The sequence below is a fragment of the Acomys russatus genome, chromosome 25 (assembly GCF_903995435.1).
Source record: "Acomys russatus chromosome 25, mAcoRus1.1, whole genome shotgun sequence".
Lineage (NCBI taxonomy): Eukaryota > Metazoa > Chordata > Mammalia > Rodentia > Muridae > Acomys > Acomys russatus.
Window position 1 is genome coordinate 4,965,014 of NC_067161.1, and position 22,593 is coordinate 4,987,606.

Below are 22,593 nucleotides of genomic sequence, written 5' to 3' on the forward strand. Positions count from 1 at the left end.
CAACAGTTCAAGCCCTCTTCTCAGTTCTGGGGATCAGAACAGAACGTGGAAATCAAAACACAAGCCAGATACTGTTTCCACCTTCCTGGAGACCACAGACCCGTGGGAGATGTGATTGAGCACAAAGAAAGCCCCAAAGACTCTTTTTATCCTGTCCTGTCCTGTTACATGTTGAACGTCGGTCGCTGTAGGAATGCTCACTGTTTCTTCTCTTCTCTTCCTTTTCTTCTCCTAACTCCCCCTCCCTCCAGTTTCAGAGACCTCATGACTACTCCCCGCCTTTCCGATTTGGGACGGTACCCAATGGAAGTACAGAGAGGAACATCCGGAACAACTACCCCTATATGCACCAGTACATGACCAAATTCAACCAGAGGGGAGTGGAGGATGCCTTGGTCAGCTTGAAAACAGGGTAAGGGCGGTGGTTTCTCCCTCTCTGCAGGCATCAGTGCTTAAACCTGACAGCAAACGACTCTGTGCTCCTTGGTGCTTATCTGGGAGACTGTCTGCATTTTCTGGTGAGCTACTGCAAGCGAGATGGCCCCCAGCAGAGTTGGGTTTGTGTTAATCTGATGAGCAGTGTGGATTTCCTGTTAAGAGACAGCAGCCCACGAAGTATGGAAATGCGAAAAAGCCCAGAGGGGTTCCTTAAACTGATAAAGAAGTTGATCCGACCAGACTCCGTGGGCTATTTTAGCAAGGCAGAAAGACCTAAAAAGGTGGAGAACTTAAATAAACGAAAACTCAATTTCCATTAGATTATTTTAGGGATAGTAGTATCCTGGCAAGGGCTTGACAGTACGCTATTGGTGAAGGTGGCTGGGAATGATGCTCAGAGGCAAAACTCCGTGTCTGGAATGCGGAAGTCCAAAAATTCACCCTGGACACACTGGCAAAGAGAGATGAAGGAGAAAGGAAATATGGAAGGACAGGGGTAATAACTCAAATGCTTTCTAAAGACAACCAGAGTTCTGGTCTACCCGTTGACATGCTTGAGTGAAGCTGTATTAGTCAGGGGTCTCTAGAGGAACAGACCTGGTATAATGAATATATGTATTCATATGCTAGCCAAGTAAAATGACCTACAAAGGTTGAGAGGTTAAAGAAATGAATACTGGTAGATTATTTGGGGGAGGGTGGAATACTGGTAACAGTTTCACAGCACAATATTGATGAAAGTGGCTGGAGATGAATGAATGAATGAATGAATGAATGAATGAATATATATATATATATTATTATTATATGTATGAGATTTATTAGAATGGCAGCTTACAGGCTGTTGTCCAGCTAGTCCAACAATGGCTGTCCACCAATGGAAGGTACAAGAATGCAGTAGTTGTTCATTCCATGACGTTGGATGTCTCAGCTGGTCTTCAGTATATGCCTGCCAGCAAGAGCAAGACGGAAAAAGCAACAAGCTTCCTTCTTCCATGTCTTTTATATAGGCTGCCAGCAAAATGTGTAGCCCAGATTAAAGTGTATGGTATCACCCCACCTCAAAAGATCTGGATTCAAAGTAGGTCTTCCAACTTAAAATTATTTAATTGAGAAAAATTTCTCACAGATAGGCCCAGCCACTTGTGTGTTAGTTAATTCCAGATATAGTGTCAAATTGACAACCAAGGATAGCTATTACAAATCCATACCTCACCAACTTGGCACACAATCATATCTCCTTATTTATGCTTTCATTCACAAATGAAAAAAAAATAACCAGGTCATAATTATTCCCAACAAGATATAATTATCACATGCACAACTATAAACTTATTATACATTTTTAGAATAGGTGACAATGTCCTTTGAGGGACACTCTTTTAATATTCCAAACTCAAATATGATAACCACTGATATTCTCTTAATTGATGTTACATTATGTGACAAAGAAATTGAGGAAGGAAAACAGAAATATCTATACAAACACATTCTTGACAAGTTATGATGGAAACACGTCTACTATAATCTTCATTGCTGCAACTGGTTGTGTGTCCTTTATAATTACGAACCTTACCTGCCATTCCATATTTCTTTCACCCTCAGCAAGCTCCTCAGCAGGTCTTTATTCTTTTCCTGGAGTTGTGACCCATCCCTGCATTCCTGAAGGGTCTGTGCCCTTCGTCATCCTGCCTGGATTAGGCTGTTGTAGTTCCCATGGACTTTAATCACAGGACATGGTCACACCAAGACCCGCCCTCCAGACATCGACTATCTTGCCTTCATTGTGGAGAAGCAATCCAGTGTCTCCTTGGTCATCTGGGTCAATCACCCCTCCTGTTGTTCCTTTCTTAGCCTGTTGGGTGAAGGTCATCAGAAGCTCAGAGTGGCCAAGGGGAAAGTCTGAGCTTCCAGTTCCATGAAATGTTTGTTGTGTCTCCTGAGAGGAGCACCCTCTCCCTCTGGAACCAAAACTTCTAAGGCAGCAGACGCTAAGGTCTTGGGAATAGGAAACAAGCATTTCCCTAGTGGGTCACTGGGGTGATAGTGGATGGAACTGCACCCCTTTCCACTCTTGATCTCTGGACCCATGGATTTTGGTTATGGGAGAAACCATACCATATATTGGATGCTGATTTAAAGCATATACTGGCTTCTGGAAAACACTGCCCACCTGATTGGCTCTTTACCTGTGTTTTCACCATTCTACCTTTCATCAGACCAAATGCTTCAGGATGGTGGTAACATGGCAACACCAGTGCATTCCATGATCGCTGGTCCATTGTTACAATTCTATAGCTGTGGTCTGAGCTCCTCGGTCAGAAGCAATACTGTGAATACCATGGGATAACATGATGATGGAGAAGGCATTCTCTAAGTCCAGGGATGGGGTTTTGGCAGAAGCATTACATGCAGGGAAGGCGAGTCCACAGCTGGAATGAGTATCTACTCCAGTCATGGCAAAGCATTGTCCTTTTCATGGAGGAAGTGGTCCAGTGTAGTCACCCTAGGGACTGGTCACCCTGGGGTCTGGTGCTATATCTGGGCCTCCGTGTTGGTCTCTAATGTTGGCAGATCCAGAACTCAGAAGCAGCTGTAGTCAGGTCAGTCTCTGGAGTCCACCCAGGCACTCACAGGCAAGGGCATCTGCACATACAAGTGCACATACAGACACAGAAAAGCACAGGATGGGGAGTCAGCTCAGATGCTTAGACCATTTGCTACACAAACTTGAATACCTGGATATAATCTGAAAGAATCTATGTTTAAAAAAAAAAGCCCGGTGTGGTGACATTTCCATAAGATCCCAGTGCAGTGGTGGTAGTAGCGACAGGAAGGTTCCTGACTAGCCAGCCTTGTCCAGTCTGTGAGTTCCAGACCTGGGAGAAACTCAGTCTGGACACATAAGCTGGAGAGCACTTGAGGAAGAATCTGACACTGACCTATGGTTGCCACACGTATGTGACACACGTGAATGCATCCATCTCCAAACCCCCACACATAAAAGTAGAGATATCACACTCAGTGGGCACAAGCTTACGCTCTGGAGACAGTCACTGTTTCTTCCCCCTATTAACTCTGAGAGGGTTTTTTGTATGTATGACCTTTATTTAATCATTCCGAGCCTCATACTTTAAGTGGGACTAATCACACGACCTAATTCATAAGAATTCTGTGACAAACAAGACGGACGGATGTGTTGGAGAGAGCATCCGGGGTAGCACCTGGCAGAAGATGGCACTTTTTGTTATTGCTGTCGTTTGTTGCAAAGGTTAAATTCCATTTGCTTACCTTCAAGAAGTCAGGGATGTGTGAAATACAATTTAGAAGGATTCCATTAAAATGATTTCATTTTAAATGAAGGAGTTTTATAATGAGAGAAGTTTTGATTATCTAGAAAATTAGCTTTGGTGGAGAATCTCAGTTGTCTGGGGTTTCTGAGCCTGACATGTGACTGCAGGTACAGTCTCTGCTCGGCCTGGCACCTCCTTCCTCTCGCTTCTTACATTTGGGGGCATCTTAGCAGGCCCTCCACACTGTCCAACTATACACTGCCTGCTGTACCATTCCTCAGGAATGCATTCGGAGAGCATCCTCCCCTACCAGGCCTGTGTCTGGAATTCAATTGGTATCTTAGCGCAGACAGGAAGAACATTTCTTCAGAAGGTAAGCCCGTGACATAGCCCAAACTCACACAAGACTAATTCTGGCTTGGAAGGATTAAAGAAGAAAGTTTTAAAATGCACACACACACACACACACACACACACACACAAAACCACAAACAGTTAGATAGTAAATACATTATTTTGATGGCTCCGTACTAATGGTGTGGTTAGTTAGTTGGTAGTCCCCAGCAGTAGCCATCTACATCATCTCTAGAAGTATCTTCCAGCAACCCTTTTCCCTTCCAAAGATGGAGGCCAATTCCTGATAGTAGAACCCATAAGTAAAGCCTGGTGGTGGTGGTACACACCTGTAAGCCCAGCACTCCAGAGCCAGAGGCAGGTGGATCTCTGTGGTTGGAGGCCAGCCTGATCTACAGTGTGAGTCCAGGACAGCCAAGTTTACACAGAACAACAACAGCAGCAACAACAACAACAACAAAACCATAAATAACATCCATCATTTTTGCTCCACTTTTCTGTGTCTTCTTTAGCACAGCAGTCTGGCTGTAAGCCTGTTGCATTGAATCCCAGGTCTCACTTCTTACCCTGTGTAGAGTTACATACCCAGCACGCACGCTTCACAAGTTTAATCTATCCATTTCAGTCTTGGTGACTGATGCATACTGTCCTGTTTGCCGTACGATGATACCTGTCTAAACATGCTCTTATACATGCCTTTGCGCACGCTTCTCCTTGTGTACTGTACATGTAAGGCGGGAATTGCTGGGGCGTGGCATGTGTACGTATTCAGCGTCAGCAGATAGCACCAAAGATGTTTTATGACTTTAAACTTAGCTATGGTGAGGGATTTTTTTTTTGTTCTATGAGTTCTTTCCACCAATATCTACGTCGTTGTTTCGGATAGACCATGGACAAAGCATGGATGATATGATTGGGGGCGGTCTGTCTCCTTGTCATCCATTTGCCACCCAGAGATCAAACTGGGTTATTTTCTTTAATTTTTAAAAGAAGTATGCAGTATAAAAAGGAATTACAGAAGCAGAAACCAGCCAAGACTGTGAATTGTACAAATTGTTTCCTGAAAGCCAAGCAATAATGGTGACATTCATCTTGGAAAACTTGGACAGATGGTGGTCTGCGCTGTATTTGATCTCCCACGTAGGAGCTGCTTTGGGCTGTTACCTCAAATGCAGATGCGAGAGCTAACGCGATGTGAGTTACTCCTTAGCTGACAACTGCATAGAGGATCCATCCTGAGGAGCTGAGTTCAGTGGGGTTAATGCTGGTAGGAACCACATGCGTTTTTAATTATTTGAAACATGTATATTTACTTATTCAAATGGTTAATTATTTAAATAAATTAAGTTTTGAATAGATAGTACATTTGTATAGTTCAAAAAAAATTTTAAATTAATACTTAGGCCTGATGCTGCAGGCCTCTCATCTCAGATAGGCAGGAAAAACATAAGCTCGAGGTGTACACTTACAAAGTGAGTTCAAGACCACCCTTTGCAACTTGATAATACCCTGTCTCCAGATAAAAAAAAAATTTAAAAAGTGGGCTAAGGACTTAGTTCAATGGTAGAGCATAAGGGAACTAGGCTTAACCCCCAGTATTTCCCAAAACAAATAATAAATATGAAAAATGAACAGTCCATGCTGCTCTTCACTTCATCTGCTTACTACTCTCCCTCCATAGTAACCAAACACATTTACTCCATCTCCTATCCCCTGACATTTTCCAGATTGCTCCGTCAATGCATAGGCTTTCATTGTTGTATTTATCCAACGCCCTATTAAATAGAGAGTTAGGTTGTCTCCAATAGTTTGCTATTACAAATAATATCCCAATGGAGGCTGCCCATACATGTCTCATAAAATGTAAAATTACTTTCTTGAAATAGTTGGTTAAAGACGACATATGATTAATGACTTTGGCAGATGATGACAAAGGAAATGCATTTTTATTCTGTAAGAACGAATCGATTTTTCGAAGACTGTTACCAGTAGAGTTTGCATTTAACCTTCTAAACAGTTCCCACTAAGGAAGATCTGCACTGACATAATTTTAATTTGTATGTTTTTATCATCCGTGAGTTTGAACATCTTTTTAACATAACTACGAGTCATCAGTAATTCTTCTTTGGAAAAGAAAGGCTTTTTTTTTTAAAACCAGTTCTTTGGTTTTTGATCCTGTGGGAGATATTTCTTCTGTGCATATGCTAATTTTTATAGTCAAACATATTAGTCATTACTATGGCTTTTGAATTTTGAGTCATAGCTCAAAAATATTTATTTACCCTGAAGTTGCAAACTACGTCTCTCATCTCTTTTTCTATTATAGTTTACTTTCTTATTTACTTATAAAGTCACATATTTACTTATTTATTTCATTTTTGTTAAGATAGGATCTCACTGCTGCCCAAGCAAGACTAATAGTGCTTGACTCCATTTCCCAAGTGCTAAAATTACAGGCATGGGTTACCACATTTGACCTACACTCTTATTGATACGGAGTCTTGTATATCCCAGGCCAACTTTCAGCTCTCTATGTGACAAATGGAGTCTTGAGCTTGTCTCCTTGCCTTCACCTCTTAAGTGCCAGGTAACCAGGACCACACCACCGACCTGGCTTATATAGTGATCAAACCTAGAACCTTGGACATATTAGGCAAGCATACTGTGAACTATATCCTCAGGCCCTAGCTTCCACTTGCAATTATTTAGGATTTTTCTTGGGGCATGGTATGAGATCTGACTCCAAACTTTCAGATAACGAGCTGCTGCCCCAGAGCTGTCCCAGGACCTTATCTGCAACTATTGTGTCTATATTCAAGTTCTCCCGTTACTGCCTGTTAAGCATCAGCTCTGATGGTGATGCCATTGTCTGACTTTACCACGTCTGACCTCTCTAGAAAGTCTCCTCTTTCTGGGAGCACCTTTGTGGTCCACCAGACACTGCTTTAGGATATCCTGAGGATGTAGCTCAGCTGTTGGCTCCTGTCCCTGCCTGGCTGGATCTCAGGAGCTTCTACAGACTAAAAAACAAGTGCCATAAGCGTGGCCAGGAAGTACTGGCTGTCATTTCCTGAGAAGGCCTTGCACACCTAGAAGCTTCAGCTTAGGCTCAGCGACCTGGGTTTGAATCCTGGCTTTACCACCTCTTAGTGCCACCTCTTAGTGTCCCTTTCCCCATTTCTAAAGTGGAGCTGTGGACTACTTTGATCTCTGAAATAGCTCTGAAATTCTTTTATTTGCATCAACCCCATACGTAGTCAGAGCTCAGACAGATCACATAAAAAACCGGGACAAAAATCAGAAAGGATTAAGGAAAAGGAATTCTAACTTCTGGTGTTTCCAAGCCTTGCTGGATGAGTTAAAGCTGTACGGATCAGATGCAGATTTGTGGGCCTTGTGTGGGCTTTCTGTGTATCCAGGGAACATCTTCACCTTCATGAGCATCCCCCTGCCGGGTGCTGGTGGTTCTGAGGCATTTCAGAACAGCTACTTTAAAGAAATCTCATAAACACCTTGGATTGAGACAACTTTATAAGCAGTAGACAAACCAAATGCTTATCTTTAGAATGAATCAAGGCTGGAAGAAAAGCAGAGATGGAGAAAGACTTAAAAAAAAACATGTTTCTCTGTATATTTGAATTTGTAATAAATGAAAGTAAAGATGCTATCACGTAAGCCACAGGGGAAAAAATAGGATTCAGTGTGCAAGCATGGTTGGTCAGTAAGATTTCCAGAGATGGCCTGTGGAGGAGGAGCTGTTACTGGCCCCAAGTTTATAGGCCAATGTTCTCCAGAGCCGTGTTTGTTTTACGGTTGTATGACCAGATACCTACAGAAACAATCCGGGGAGTCAAGAATTGGTTTGGCTAGCATTTCAGAGCTTGCATCCTGGAAGGCTGGAAGCAGAGTAGTCGAAACAGGAAAAGGATGGTATACTTCCTCCAGCCAAGCCTGGCCTTCTACGGTTCACCCTTACCCAATAGCCTGTTCACACCCCTGAGGAAGATTGAGTCCTGGTGGTCTAGTTGTGTCTGGGAACCTGCTCATAGACACACCCAGCGGTGTGCCTCACAAACCTCACAAGCAGGGTGCCTCACAGTGTTCTTATCACATTGGTGATTGGAACCAGCCAGCACAGTAGCCTGAATCTGTTTTAGTTTTTACAATGTTAGAGTGCTTTGTGCTTGAGTCCCAGTGTCCCTACCTTCTCTGCATGTTTGTTTTGTGCCTTGCCAGTAGCCGTTTTCATGGGTGTTTATGATAGTTAGTGAGGGTGAGCCGAGTGCTCATTGGTCATTTGTACACTTCTCTGAAAACTCATTTGCCTACTTTTTCTGTGTTTTAGTTGTTGAGTTTTAGGCATTCTCTATGTTTTTTTGCATATTAATATATTAACTTTCTTACCACACACATCACATGATTTGCAAATATGTTCTTTCATTTTGGGGGCTGAATTTTAAATTTCAGTTATGTTGGCAATATCTTTGATATACAATTTTTAAGCATTAAGAAAGTTCACCTCTTTACCTGAACATTTATCTGCAAAGCTCAGATCTCTCTCTCTCTCTCTCTCTCTCTCTCTCTCTCTCTCTCTCTCTCTCTCTCTCTCTGATTTATGTTCAAATGTGTGTGCCCATGTTCATGTTCATGGGCATGCAATGCACATGTGTTTACCCGTTCATGTGGAGGCCCGAGGAACGCTTGGGTATCCTTCCTCCTCTGATCCCATCCACTTTGCTTTTGAGACCTGGTCTCTCCCTTGGACTTTGGGGCTTACCTGATTAAGGTAAGCTAGCTGGCCTGTGAGCCCCAGAGCTTCTCCTGCCTCTGCTTCCTCAGCTCTGGGCTTCTAAGAAGATGCCACCGCGTTGGCCTTTTACTTGAGTGCTGGGGATCGAACCCAGGTCCATTGATTGTTCTGCACGAGACATCTCTTCAACCCTTAGTCTTCATGATATGTCTGTAAAACACTGGAATGTGATCCCATGTCCTTACAAAAGCAGAAACAACTCCACGGCAAAGCAAACACTGAACTTTTCGTCTTTGGCACAGATTTTCAAAGTCCATAGCATTCAGGACGGCACTTAAAAGAATCAGTAACTGGGTTAGTGATTCAGATACCCATAGTCCTCAGGCTTTTAGATGTTTAATCTCTTAAATATAAAGAGATGGAGCTCTGTCTCTCCCCAGGGTGACAGGATGAGGAAGAGGAGGAGGTACTAAGGATGAGAGTGCACTGTGACTGGGGATGTGTGGGTATGTTGGGTACATTACATTGGAAGGACCTTTGACTAATGCCATCACCTCATGTCATCTGCATCCCACTAAGATTCTCCAGTGTGTGAGCTGCCGCCCCAGGTGAATGGCGTACATGCCCTTATTCAATCCTCAACGCTTTCTGAGCTAGGGACCACTTAATTCTCTTCAAAAGATGAAGAACTTGAGAAAGATGAACAGATGGCACAACAATCTACTTAGCAAAATCACTGTATTGTAGAATTATCAAGCACAGGGCTCAGGCTTGCTTCCCATTTGGCAATGTTGGGTAGTTAGCTGGATGGATGAGGATTAGAGTCCAAGGCAGGATTCGAAAGTGGAGTTGAATGGTTTTGTGTGTGTGTGTGTGTGTGTGTGTGTGTGTGTGTGTATGTATGTAAGCTTTGTGTATCTTACTGTGGGATGACCTAGAGCTGATAAAAACTCAGCACCCTGAGTTCTGCTCTCTAAAGAAACTGGCCCAGCAATGTAGGAACGGCAGAGAGAAAGGTAGATGTGGGGTGCCTCAGGATGGTTGCTATGCCGAGCAAGTTCTTTCAAGGATACCATCTGAGCGGGGCTCATTTGCTAAATTTTATCAGTCAGACAGAACCAAACACGCGCACGGTTCATTTTCAGCTGCTGAGTTTGAAAGCGGGTGTAAGACATCAGCGCTCAGCGAGCTGTTCTAAATGGGATCGCGTCATCTCCAGAGAAAAGCAGACCGACAGTGACCTGCTTTCTGAGCTCCACCCCCACGTTGCAAATACAGCTCAAAAACAATTGCTGCCACAACCGGTTAGGGTTGGTTTTTTTATTTTTTCCTTAATAAAAACTCAAGAAAGCAGAGACATCTTTCTTCTTTTTGTCCTTGGAATGACTTCCTGTTAAACTCCATCAAAAACAGTATTAAAAGATTTTCAAGGCCCTCCATAAAAATGTGTTAAAAATAGGAAAACTGGAGGTGGGCAAGGTATTGAATGGAGTGCATTCACAGTTCTGTAAACTCAGAGATGGTGACGGAGGGAGAAGAGGATGAAAAGAGACTAAATGGAAATGCATGAAAATGTTGACAGTGTGCTGAGGAGACAGCTCAGCCGGTTCAGGGCTTGCCCTGTAAGCACAGGGACCTGAGTGCATCCCCTGAACGCACATAAAAAGCTGAGCAGAGTTCTACAGTTCTGTGCATTGGGGAAGTAGAGACAGGAGAATCCCCAAAGCTCACTGGCCCCTCCTCAAGACTGATGAGCCTCAGACCAGGCAATGGAGGTGGGTGGAATTCCTGATACTGTCCTCTGGCTCCGTGTGTATCTGTGCCTGTGTGTGTGTGTGTGTGTGTGTGCACGCACGCACACACACACACACACACACACACACACACACACACACACCCATGCAAAAGCGGAATGGGCACACTTGAAAAGCTTACTGACAATCCTCCTGCAAGGCAGTCTGATGAGTATGTCATTTTGTGTCATCTCTCGGCTTCTGTACCATTAACAGCCTTGTTTAGTTTAGCTTAGTTTTGTTTTCATTTAAGCCAAACTTTTATCGGGGGAGGGGGCATGGGGAGGGCCAACATGTGCCTTGCAACTCATCATGGTTGGCTTTCTGCTTCGGCTGTGACTTGAACATTCATAGTTCACTTCGTGACTCTCCTTCAGCAATTATGAGCATGTGTAGTGTGGATATCTGTTTCCCAGCTTCCCCTGCAGCCTTTAATGCTGCTCCACATCCAAATGCGCTTAACTCAAATTGCTTTAGCCACCCATCTGAAGCTCATTTTATTACATTTTGAATTGTTTTTGGGAACTAAGTGAGGTGTTTCTGACCAAGGGGCGACGTTTATCGGGCATTGACCTTGGGCAGGTCCTGCTTGAGGCGCTTCGTCAGCATAATCTTATTTAAACCTTGTGTCCATGCCGTGTGACCACGACTGCCATCATTTCCATACGGGCACAGAGTGATACTCCAGAGCCTTGAGTCACAACTTAAATACAGTAACAATGGTGGCCGTCCCCTGTGACAACGCACAGCCCGGCTCTCTCTAATTGCCCATTGTTATATAAAACTGGAGCAAAGTTTGCAGAGGTTTTCATCTCTACATATCTCTTCCTTCTTTGAAAATTTCACTGGTACATTAAAAAGCATATTTCTCCTTCCATTGAGATGGAAAAGACAAACGAAGACTCCATGAGTGAAACTGCATTCCTCATTTCAAGAGTAGAACTATACACAGTGTGGTTTCTCTTGAGAAACACAAAAGAAACAAGATCTCCCTCAAATATTCTGTACTCTTATTTTTAAGCATGTGTACACGTGTGTGCACATGCATGTGGACACTAGAGGTCAACCTTAGGCATTCTTCCTCAGAATCCTGCCCACTATGTTTTTGAGGCAGAGTCTCTCACTGGCTTAGCACTCACCAAGTCAGGTTGACTGTCCATCTGCTGGTCCCTGACCCTTCAACACTGGCATCATAGGGGGCTGGGCTCCGAGGATGAACTCAGATCCCTTTGCTTGCAAGTCATGCATTGTACTGATGCCCAGACTCCATAGCCTTTGGGCATGTCTCCTGTCACTTTTTGCTGACCACACATGGGAACTTGAAATTCATGGTTGTTTCCCTCCCTTTCAATTCTGCTGGATGTGAAACCTCTCTATTTTTCAGAATGGATAGAGGCTTGGGAGTAAGCAGCAGTCTGCCCAAGCATCTGCAAGAGGCAGAGCCAGAAGCCAGAGTCTGCCCATGGTAGGCTGTCCTTCTTGACCCGAGAAGCAGGTGCTGAGGTAGGGTCAGACTTGCTTGTACAAGGCCTAGGATTGGGAACAGTGAACCTGTGCTCTTTACCATCTGGGTCTTAGTAATGTGCCCCTTTCTTCCAACAGCTGAAATGACCAATAGGCCTCCACTCATCAGGTACTAAGGCAGGCACAGCACCCAGTGTCAACCTTGGGTGGTCTATTACCAATGTCTTATCTTGGGAAGAGTGAGTCTCTCATTAATGAGCCCAGATCGGGCCATAAAATCATCTAGCACACATTGTGAAACTTTTTTTCTGCATTTTACAGGGAGCCCTTGGTCCAGTTGCAAACTCAGACATGCCCCACCACCTTTCTCTGGTAGAGACCTGGAGGTGGGGGCAGGGCACTATGGCAGACACCTGAGATCTAAACACTGGCTTGTCATCTCAGCACCTGAGAGGCAGACATGGGGGATCGTGACTTTGTAGCCTTTCTTGGCTCAAAACAACAGGAGAAAAAGAAAATCAGGCAGAGAGGTGACATTGTCCCCTACCGCAGTGATGATGGAGGGTACCCATAAGTGTTTGCCACAGAACACTGGCCTTGGCAATTAGAAATGCATCCTCTCAATTTTAGGGACCAGAAGTCCAAAGTGGAAGTGCCAATGGGGGGACATGTTCCTTCCAGGGTCTCAAGTGGAGAGTATGTCCTTGCATTTTCCAGCTTCTGTCTTGGGTGTTCCTAGGTTTCCTTGGTTTGGAGCTGCCTCTCTTGCGTATCTTCGTCTCCACATGACTTTCTTTCCCTGTGTATCTTTTCTTCTTGTAGGACAAGGCCCTTTGACTTAAGGTCCATCACATACTCTGGATAATTTTTATATAATATCTCCAGGGAATAATATCTTCGAAGACCCAGTTTATCAGCTACAGACACTGTTTATCCTATGAAAGTCACCGAAACCACAGTGGGGCTCTATCTCACTACTTCCTGGCAGTTCTCTGATGCCAGCAGTTGCTGGGAAATCCACCCTTGGCCATCTGGGAACTTGTGATGCTCCAGGGTCCATCTGCAGGTGCACTGTAGGGAATGGGGTTGTATTCCAGAGGGAGACACAATGCACATGTATCCAGGGTTGAAGCTTGTGAGAGACCCCACCCTTGGGTGGCAATTATGCTGGCTGGTTTCCTGTGCCTCTTTCTTGTAGTTGCTTGGATGGCTCTCAAGCCTTGCCAGAATCTAACACACACACACACACACACACACACACACACACACACACACACACACACACACACACACACACACTCAAGCACAGAGCCAGTGAACTTCCGAGATGAGGTGCACTAGGTCTCGGAGCTTAGCTCTGGACCATCATGTTTTCTGCTTCTAATTATAAACAATCTTCTCAGAGTGAAAGTAAAAAGATAACCAGAGATGAATGAATATCCCATTGACCGTGGACCAACATCAAAGCATGCCTGACTGGATAGTCATTGATTTGATATATAGTCCATTTCTCTTGGACCTTTGCTATATACATTTGCATCTAATTATGTATCCACCTGTCATTACAAAATTTACTTCAGCAGATGCTATCCAATTACTATATTTTGATGAGCTTTTGGATCTGTAGGTGGCTTTGCCCTCATCTTCTTGGGCTGCTGGAAAATTCTCCATGTTTATGCACCATAGTTTACTCAAGCATTTCCCTCTGCTGGGGATTTTCTGGTCAGCCAGTGGTCTGTGTTTAGCATCTCCACGAATCCTCTTCTGCCTCCTGCAAGCCCTTCTCTGCAAATGAGTGCAAATAGAACTCTGCGGTCAAATATTCATATGATCTTGAAACTTCCGTCTTCTGTGGCCAACTGACTGATTTGTTAATTTGCCTCCTTTTGAAGTGGCTTTGTGGTAGATTGTGGACTTATGGGTGAGATAGGGCCAGTTTCGCACCCTGGTTCTAGTTAACATATTGCTGTGTGTCTTGTGGCAAGTTAAATAACTACTCTGAGCCTATTCCCCATATCTGTGAGATCTCATGACCTGGAGTTCCTTGGAAAATTTGATACTCTGACTTAGGGAAGCTCCTGGCACTGAGTCTCAGATACTCTAGGATATGACTGATTTACAGTCTTTTATTCTTTTATGCTTTTTGGATGCACAGATAGATGCCTCTTGTCTCAGTCCTGGGATATGACAAAGTCTTCATACCCATCGCTTTTACATTGCAACTTAATTTCGCAGACTCAAATGTCCTTTCTTCTAAAACTCAGCTTGGGGGTCTTACACAAGTTAATTCACCTCTCAGACTACCTTTTCCACTTGTAAAATGCTGTTTGGGGGCTGAAAAGATGGCTCAGCCGGTAAGAGCAGTGTTGCCTGGCAGAGGGCCTGATTTGGTTCTGCCATCCGCATGGTGACTCACAACCACCTGTAACTCAAGTTCCAGGGCATCTGACTCCATTTCTCAGCATCTGCTGCCGCCTGACACTCACATGGTACACAGACATCCATGCAGAAACTCACATAAAAATACATCTTTTAAAGACGTGCTACTCAGGAGTTGCGGAGATGGCTCAGCAAACAAGAGCAGCTGGTACTTTTGCAGAGGCCCTGGGTTCAGTCCCCAGCACCCACATGATGGCTTACAACCATCTGGATCTTCCATCCATCTTCTGATCTCCATGGACACCAGGCACGTACATGGTACACATATATTCATGTGTGCGAAAACAATCATAGACATCAAGTAAATACATCTGAAAGTTTCTTTTTTTTAAAAAAAAGTGATGTGTAGCTTGTTCACTTTATAGGAATGAGAAGGAAAACTATTGGAATGTTCAGGCCAAAGGCATGGCATCTGGCAAGAAGTGACCATTCCAGAAAAGTTTGAACAAGGAAACTGTTTCTGGGTATCAGAACTACGAGCTCTAATTTCAACCACTGAGGTGTGTAATGAAGAGCTCCTTATGTGACTGGCCTTCCCAAAGGCCCGGTGCTTCTCCGTCATCAGAATGTGAGCACTAGGGAGTGCATCATCCACCACAGGAGGATAACTGCTATCTCACCCAGCTATAAACACACAAGAGGAACCCTGAATTCCTACCGGTCAGATGGGGAAACCAAGGCTTCACGAGGCACACAGATTTGCACAGCTTCCCATAGCTTGCCAACAAGCCTGCTTCTCCAACTGTGGGTCCCCAAGGCCCTGCATGTGGGAAGCCAGCCCAACGCTGGCTCAGGAGAGCAGGCACTTGCAGTGGTCGGCAGTAGGTGGGTCTAGAAACAGGAGCCCTGTACAACTCTTGAATGGAGAATTCTGGGCTTCGGTTTCTTCCTTTGAAAAAAATCCAAACACTATTCTACGGGATCACCACCTTTTGGATGAAATCAATTTGAGTCCCGTAGTAAATGCAATAGAAGGAATGCAGAGATCTTCTATTCTTTCAATCTTCCCTGTGTCTGAGCTTGGGTCTGGCAGCACAGCCACCTTGTAGCCTTGTTTCCATCATTTCTCTCCTTCCCCTCTTATCCCATTACCCCTCTGTTCTGTCTGATTCCTAGAGTCTTACTACCTATCTCCACTCCACTTTCTTCTCTCTGGATGCTTGAATCTTTCTTTCTTTTTCTTCCTCCCTTCCTGATTTCCTGTCTTCCCCCTCCCCCATCTCTTTGTGTTCGTGTTTCTCTTGCATCTGCTCCTCTTCTTCTTCCTCTCTGAAATCCTTCCCACTTCTCTACCATTTTTTTCCTGTCTTGCAAATCTACTCATTATCTTCACAGCAAAAATAAGTATTAACCACGACTCTCTGTTTCCAGCTCACAGTACACGTTCTTGGTAGAAATAATCAACACAAATCAAACTGACAACCCCTAAAAGCACACAGGATGAAATTTGTTATTGATTAGGAATCCATAGTTGACTGGAATCTTCTTGGCTAATTTTGTATTTCTGCACAATTCTCAGAAGAATTGGACTTGGTGGAGATAATAACTGTGAAAGAAAAATCCCAGTGGCAGGAATCATAAATTAGTTGAATTTGTTGTGCTCCAAATGTTGATCAATGAATCAAATCTTTATAAAATTTACAAGGAATTGACTCCAGTGAAAACAGTTCCCCAAATAAAAGGCGGCAGGGGTGGGGGATAATTAACTCTGCCATGCAAGATACTGATCTAGGAGTTAAATCAGCTTAGTGGAATTTACTATAAAACTAGTCAATGTCAGTGCAGTTCTGATTTCAGTGTTTGCATTCACAAGCTCAGAGTCAGAAATATGAGGCTGGGGCTAGAGAGATAGCAGGGTGGTGAAGATGTGTGATCCTCTTCTAGAGGACAGGAGATCTGTCCCCAGTACCCATGTTGAGTGCCTCAAGACTGCCAGCAATTCAAGTTCCAGATCCTGTTCTGTCTTCAGTGCACATGTACATGTGCATGGACACGCACGCGCGCGCGCACACACACAGACACACACACACACACACACACACACACACTAAATAAATAAATAAATAAATAGGTAGATAAATAAATAGTGTTTGGAAAAATGTGATCCTAAGCTGTGGACCAGCCTTGCTGAGGGTGGAAATAGGTTCACTGTCTCATTCCTAGCAAATAAGCACAAGGGTTGTCCAGCCTCAGTAGGACCTTCTGAGGACCACAAGTGCTCTCTGCCAACGGCCCTATGCCTCATGCCTGCTCACGTCCATGAACCCTTCTCTTCTCTTCTCTTCATATGCAATGTTAATCTTTCCAATGCCCCAAATTTCATCAGGATCTGCAATTACAAACTACCTTCTTTTCCAACTTACCCCTGCAACATCTGTACTGCAGGGGAAGGGTCACTTGTCCATCTTACAAGAAGGAAAATCGAAGCTCAGAGAGGTCCTGTGATGAGGCCTCATCCCCAGAGGGAATGTGAGTGGTGTGCACTGTTCCACACTTGCCCAAATGTGTGTGTTAACTAACCTGGTGCGGTGTGTGTGCACATGTGCCATGACATGTATCAGACTTTCTGACCCACGGACATCTAGAGATTTTCCTGTCTCTGCCTACCATTCCAGAACACTGGAATTTCAGACATGAACACTGGTTCCAGATTTCACATTATTTCTGGGAGTTTGAACTCAGGGCCTCGTGTCTGCAAAGCAAGTGTTCTACCCACTGAACCGCCTCCCCAACCCTCGTGTGTTATTCTTTTTATTTTCCTAGCAGAGCTTTGACACAACCTAAAAAAAAGGCATTTGGTTATCATCAAAGACACATTTCTGTTTTCATAACACTTGAGAGTAGTCCTCCAATCTCTCTCTCTCTCTCTCTCTCTCTCTCTCTCTCTCTCTCTCTCTCCTCGTTTTATTAATTCATCAGAACAAGTCACTGTCTTGTTAAAGGCTTCTTGAATGTTAATGAATGAATAATTAACTTTAACTATATAATTAGCCTTTAAATGTGCCGAGACCCCCCTCCCCCAGAGAGCATCTGAAAACATCCATAAGATGATGAGCTAAAACCGGAAGCTTTTGATTAGGAAATACCAGGCTGCTTGGCAACACAAGTCCCATTCCCAGAAAGAACCCGTGCCTCCTCAATGGTGGGGTACAGGCTTCACTGTGGTAGGGGAAGTCAGGTTGTGTAACATTGGTGTGGGGGTACGAGCAGTCTTCCAAGGACATTGTACAGATGTAAGTAGGTTGGACTCAGGAAAGTGATGAGGTCCTATCTACATGCCTGCTCAGGCTGTAGGGCTCTCCAGAGCTGTCAAATGTCTCAGCAGGAAGTGAGCAGGTTCAAGTAGCCAGGCCCCTGTGAGATCCTGCCTCACTTGAACTTCCTTGCAAATTGACAGCTCCGATTTCTCCCTCTTTTTCTCGGTTCTAATCATTTGTGTTCCTTGAGAAGGACTGGTGACAGAGAGAGTGACGGCATCTACACACATCCTGTCATGTCTGGTGTGTGTGAGGCTGTTCTTTGGTATCCATCTTGAGAAGCAAGAGTGTTGATTTAATGCCACAAAGGGGCGTGGCTTATGAAAACAGGTGGTGTTGGCCCTAGGGTCGCAGAAAGGACTCTGCCCCCACCCAGGCATACCCTGACCTTTGAGCCTCCTCCTACCCAGTGGGAGGAGCACTTAGTTGGGAAGGTATAGGGAAGATGTAGAGATCACCTACCAGTAACTGGGTTCCCTTGCCTGTGAGGCCTGCACTTTCACATGGATGCTTAATTCCGAAGAGAGAAGTCCCCCCAGGGACAGGGATGGCCTTCGCTCTGCGCTGCTCAGAGCTTAGGACTGCCAACCATTCTTCTGTATCCTAGTGTCTCCAAAGCCCTCAAGTGCTTAAGGCCAAATCAGACACCTTCAGGTGGTTCCTTCCTCTTAACCAACCTTGGATTCCAACAAGAGCTGTGCCCCTCAGCAGCTACCAACCAAACTGATTAGGATACACTAAGCACAGGAAGAAAGGGCTATGCAGGTAACTCCAGACCTACATGCTAGGGGTCTGCTAGGGAAGAGACGAAAGCAGACTCACTCACCAGAGGACTTTAAACTCTTACTGTCTGTCCCATCCTTGCCTTTTCTTTTGTTATCTGGCTTGGCTATCTACATTTCCTGAATAATATACAGAGCTGCCCCCTCCTAGGCATTAAGTCCTAAAGGCTGTGGCCTTGGCATCCTCCTAATTCTCAGTTCAGCTTTGGACACTAGCCAATGCAGGCAAAGTCTTTGGAACTGGACTTTGTACAGAGGGTGTGTGAGATCTGTGGGGCCTTTAGCCATAAACTGAACCCTACTGAATGCATTTATGCATCTTAAGCATTTGCTGTAAGCTGGCCATCGCATGCACTTCCCTTACATAACATCACTTTGTTCCCTACAGCCCTCTGAGGGCAGATACTGTCAGTTCCTTACTGCAGAGGGAAAAAATATCCAACCCAACCCATAACAAAACAAAACCTGCACCTCAGAAGCACAGGTGCAGCGCCAATGCCCCTAACTTACAATGACTGCTTCCTAACACATCCATCAGCAGTTTAATTTCTTTCCTCTTAAACAACACCACTGTTTTCAATTGGAAACAGATAAAGAGCAAAACCTTTTATAACAGCGTGGAGAAGAACCCATCCTTGTGGAGCCTCGGCCACACTGAGCCATTTTTATTAGTATCTAAATCAGTGCAGTTCGTTGAAATTACAAACTCCCTTGCTTGGCTGGCTGCATTAACTACAATTCAAAGGCCACTACCCACAGAAAACTGAAGCAACAGTCTTGTGCATTTCTGCATTGCTGCAGAAAGCTCCCATGGTCAGTGCTGTCCCAGCTCGCTATAGTGCAGAATATGGGACACGACTGTTGCACCCAAGACTGCCTTAGCTTTCCAGAACCGTATATGCCTGTAGACAAAATAGAAAGCAACATGAATGATGTTCTGGGTATCCTGGACAGCTGTGCGGTGTCAGTGAGTTTGGTGCATGCCAAACGCTGCGTGCAAGCAAAGACCCTGGGCTTGTTTTTGTTTGTTGTATTCGAGAAACAATGTGTGTGATGTTTGCATGTGTGTGTATGCTGTGTGTGTACATACATGTGCGCTAGTCAGAGGACATGTGTGTACCCTGCTTTATTACTCTTCACCTTATTCCCTCAAGACAGCATGCTTCCCCTGAATCTGGAGCTAAGATGGCAGCCAACAGGCCCCAGGGCTCCTCTTGCCTCTTGCCTCCACAGTACTGGGGTTATAGCCACCTGCATAGACATATCTGGCTTTTTATGTAGTATTGGGGATTTAAACTTGGGTACCTACATTTGAATGGAAACTGTTCTTGCCACTGAGCCATCTCCTCTAGCCCCAGAGTACTGCTTTGAGAATGCACGTGTCTGTGTCCATTTGCATCTAGACTCCAGTGCTTGCAGCCTCAGTCCCTCATGATAGCACTGCTTGTGTTCTGCTGTGGCCCTGGAACAAAGAGAGTTGGGTTGGGCCAGAAAGAACAGGCTCCCACCTGTGGCTCCTGTGGCCACAGCCCTGAGGTTCTGTTCCTTCGGCTCCTCCAAACAATGTATAAATGCTTTTGTCATGACCGCCCATGTCTCTGCCATGAGTAGGCCTGCCTTTTCCCTTTCCTATCCATCTGGCTGTTGCTCAGCAGAATATTTGTAATGAAATATGGTACCAGTCTGCAGAGTTCTGTGCCCATCCCTAACAATACCAGCTGAAGCTGCTGTGGGGCAAGTCTTGCATGATGGCCAGGCTTGTCTTTTGATTTCCACACCCACAGTGTTTTAGAGTGCTCTGTGTATGTGCGTGCGTGCGTGCGTGCGTGCGTGCGTGCGTGTGTGTGTGTGTGTGTGTGTGTGTGTGTGTGTGTGTGAGAGAGAGAGAGAGAGAGAGAGAGAGAGGGAGAGAGAGAGAGAGAGATGTGTAAGTCTGTGGACTTGTGTTAATGGTTATTTCTTGAGGAACTGAGAGAGTTTGCTGAGACTTTCAAAGTCTTTATAAGACCAAGATTCTCAGCATCTCCATGGCAACTGTGGTATGTGAAGTATTGACACTGCAAGTACCTCAGCTTCATCAAAGAGGAGAAATCCCACAGATATGGCATCCCATGTCAGACTCCCCTTTGATAGTCACAGGAGGCGACTCTCGGCTTACAGAACCCTAGAGTGTCTCAGAGTTTCGTCAGAACACCATGACCCCCATCACTTCAAGGCTGAGGAGCCAGCTATCCAAAAAGGAAAAAAGCGGCTTTCCTGAGGCCACGCCTTAACCCAAGCCCCGCCTAAGACTGAGATATGTCCAATATGTTAACCCAGTGCGCTGGCACTACATTACAACTGGTTTTGAACCTTTGCCTTTATTTTTAATTTACTCTTTCATTATACTCAATTTAATTATACTTTCTTATCCTGTTCCCTCTTTCACTGAGCCCCTTCTTCTCAGCAAGCCCCACACCTATCTTTATGTCTTTGGTGTGCCCACTGCATTTGGTTAGGGTTGCCTCTATGAGCAGTTGGGGTGATTTACTTGACCAAGGACAGCTTGCCACTGACTACACTATGTGGAAGTATAAATCCCCACCCCAGTGATAGAGATTTGACAAGCCAATTGTGTGCAAGGATTGTCTAAGAAGCCAGTGCTGCTCTGAGTCCAGGCCACCTCACATCTCTTCTAGCTCTCCTCCCGCTATCCCCACCATTCCAATATAGCTGGTCTTCCAAAAAGGCTGTGCTTACTTTGCTAGGCAGCTCTGGTTTGCCTTACCATGGGGTCACACCCAACCTCCTCCCCTCCTCCTCCTCCTCTTCCTCCTGCTGCTGCTTGGATGCTCTAATCCCTTTGGAGCATACTCAGAGATAAATACCTAGTGTTTGGGATAAAAGTTTCAGAGTCTTTCTAAAGTTAGATAAGCTCTGTAGTTTTGCTTCACCTGTAATTGTTACAAAAACAAAACCAAACCAGGGGGAAAATGGAAATGACGGATGCACCTATAAAACTCACAAATAGTCGAGTTCCCATGGGGTGTCCCGCAGCAGCTGCCTCTGACAGAACACAGCCCGCTACAGCCTCTCCTGCCACTTTTATTTTACTTTGCTTCAGTGTTTTATATCTCCTTGTTAGAGAAAAGCAATGAAGTGGAGACCGTGGCAGGAGGTTGAGTAATCTCTGATGTACTTCTCCTGCCTGTTTTAAAATGGAAATATCCAGTCCAGTGCTCTGGGGTAAGGGTTTCGGCCCTTTCAGATGACTTCAGATCTTTGAAATTACCTATATACTCACTAATAGGGTTCCAGGTAGTGACTGGGTTCAGCCACGTCATACACAAGGCGCCATGATGCTTGCCACTGGGAAATGGTGAGTGGGGGCGGGTGTCACACAGGACTGCTGAAGTTGTTATTGTGGTCTCGGTTTTGATCTGCATGGGAATTCCAAAGATGGGTCCAAAGGTAAAATTTTATGGAGCACCTCAAAGCATGGGTGCAGTATTGCAATAAAAGTAAACTTATCAGAAAAAAAAAAAACTATTCTTACTGACATAGAGATACGTTTAGTATGTGTGAAATGAGGGGGGGAAAAGCAGTCTGTGAGGCAATTCCGTGCAATCCATTTGGGGAGATGAAATAAAGGCGGGTAAACTATAGCGAACAAACAGGCAGGTCTTGTGAAGGTGTTTCATTGGAAGAGAACCGGCCTTCTTCATGCTATTGTGTCTGCTTTTCAGGGAACTCTGTGGTTCCTTGGGCTTCCCCAGTGAAGCAGCCTCAGCCGACAGACTTAAACAATAGAACCTTACTGCCCTAGAGTTATGGAGGTTCTGAGTCTGGAATCAGGGTGTTGGCAGGGCAGCCTCTGAGAGTGAAGAAAGAAAGGTCTTTCTAAGGGGTCCCCTGGGTCACAGGCTCCTAGCTACATAAGTCTAGTCTTCATATGATGCATATCTCCGCATGTGCATGTGTGTGCATATGTGACTGTGTGCTGACATTCTCCCTTTTGATAAGGCCACCGATCATATTGGATTA

General features: G+C 44.8%; 1 protein-coding gene across 1 annotated transcript in view; it reads left to right on the forward strand.

Moving 5' to 3' along the window:
- Grin2a (glutamate ionotropic receptor NMDA type subunit 2A) overlaps window positions 1-22,593 on the forward strand; it is a 398,907-nt gene that overhangs the window by 337,218 nt on the left and 39,096 nt on the right. Inside the window, exon 9 of the mRNA XM_051167318.1 lies at window positions 252-412. Coding sequence (XP_051023275.1) covers window positions 252-412 — 161 coding nt within the window. The remainder of the gene's footprint in view (window positions 1-251; window positions 413-22,593) is intronic.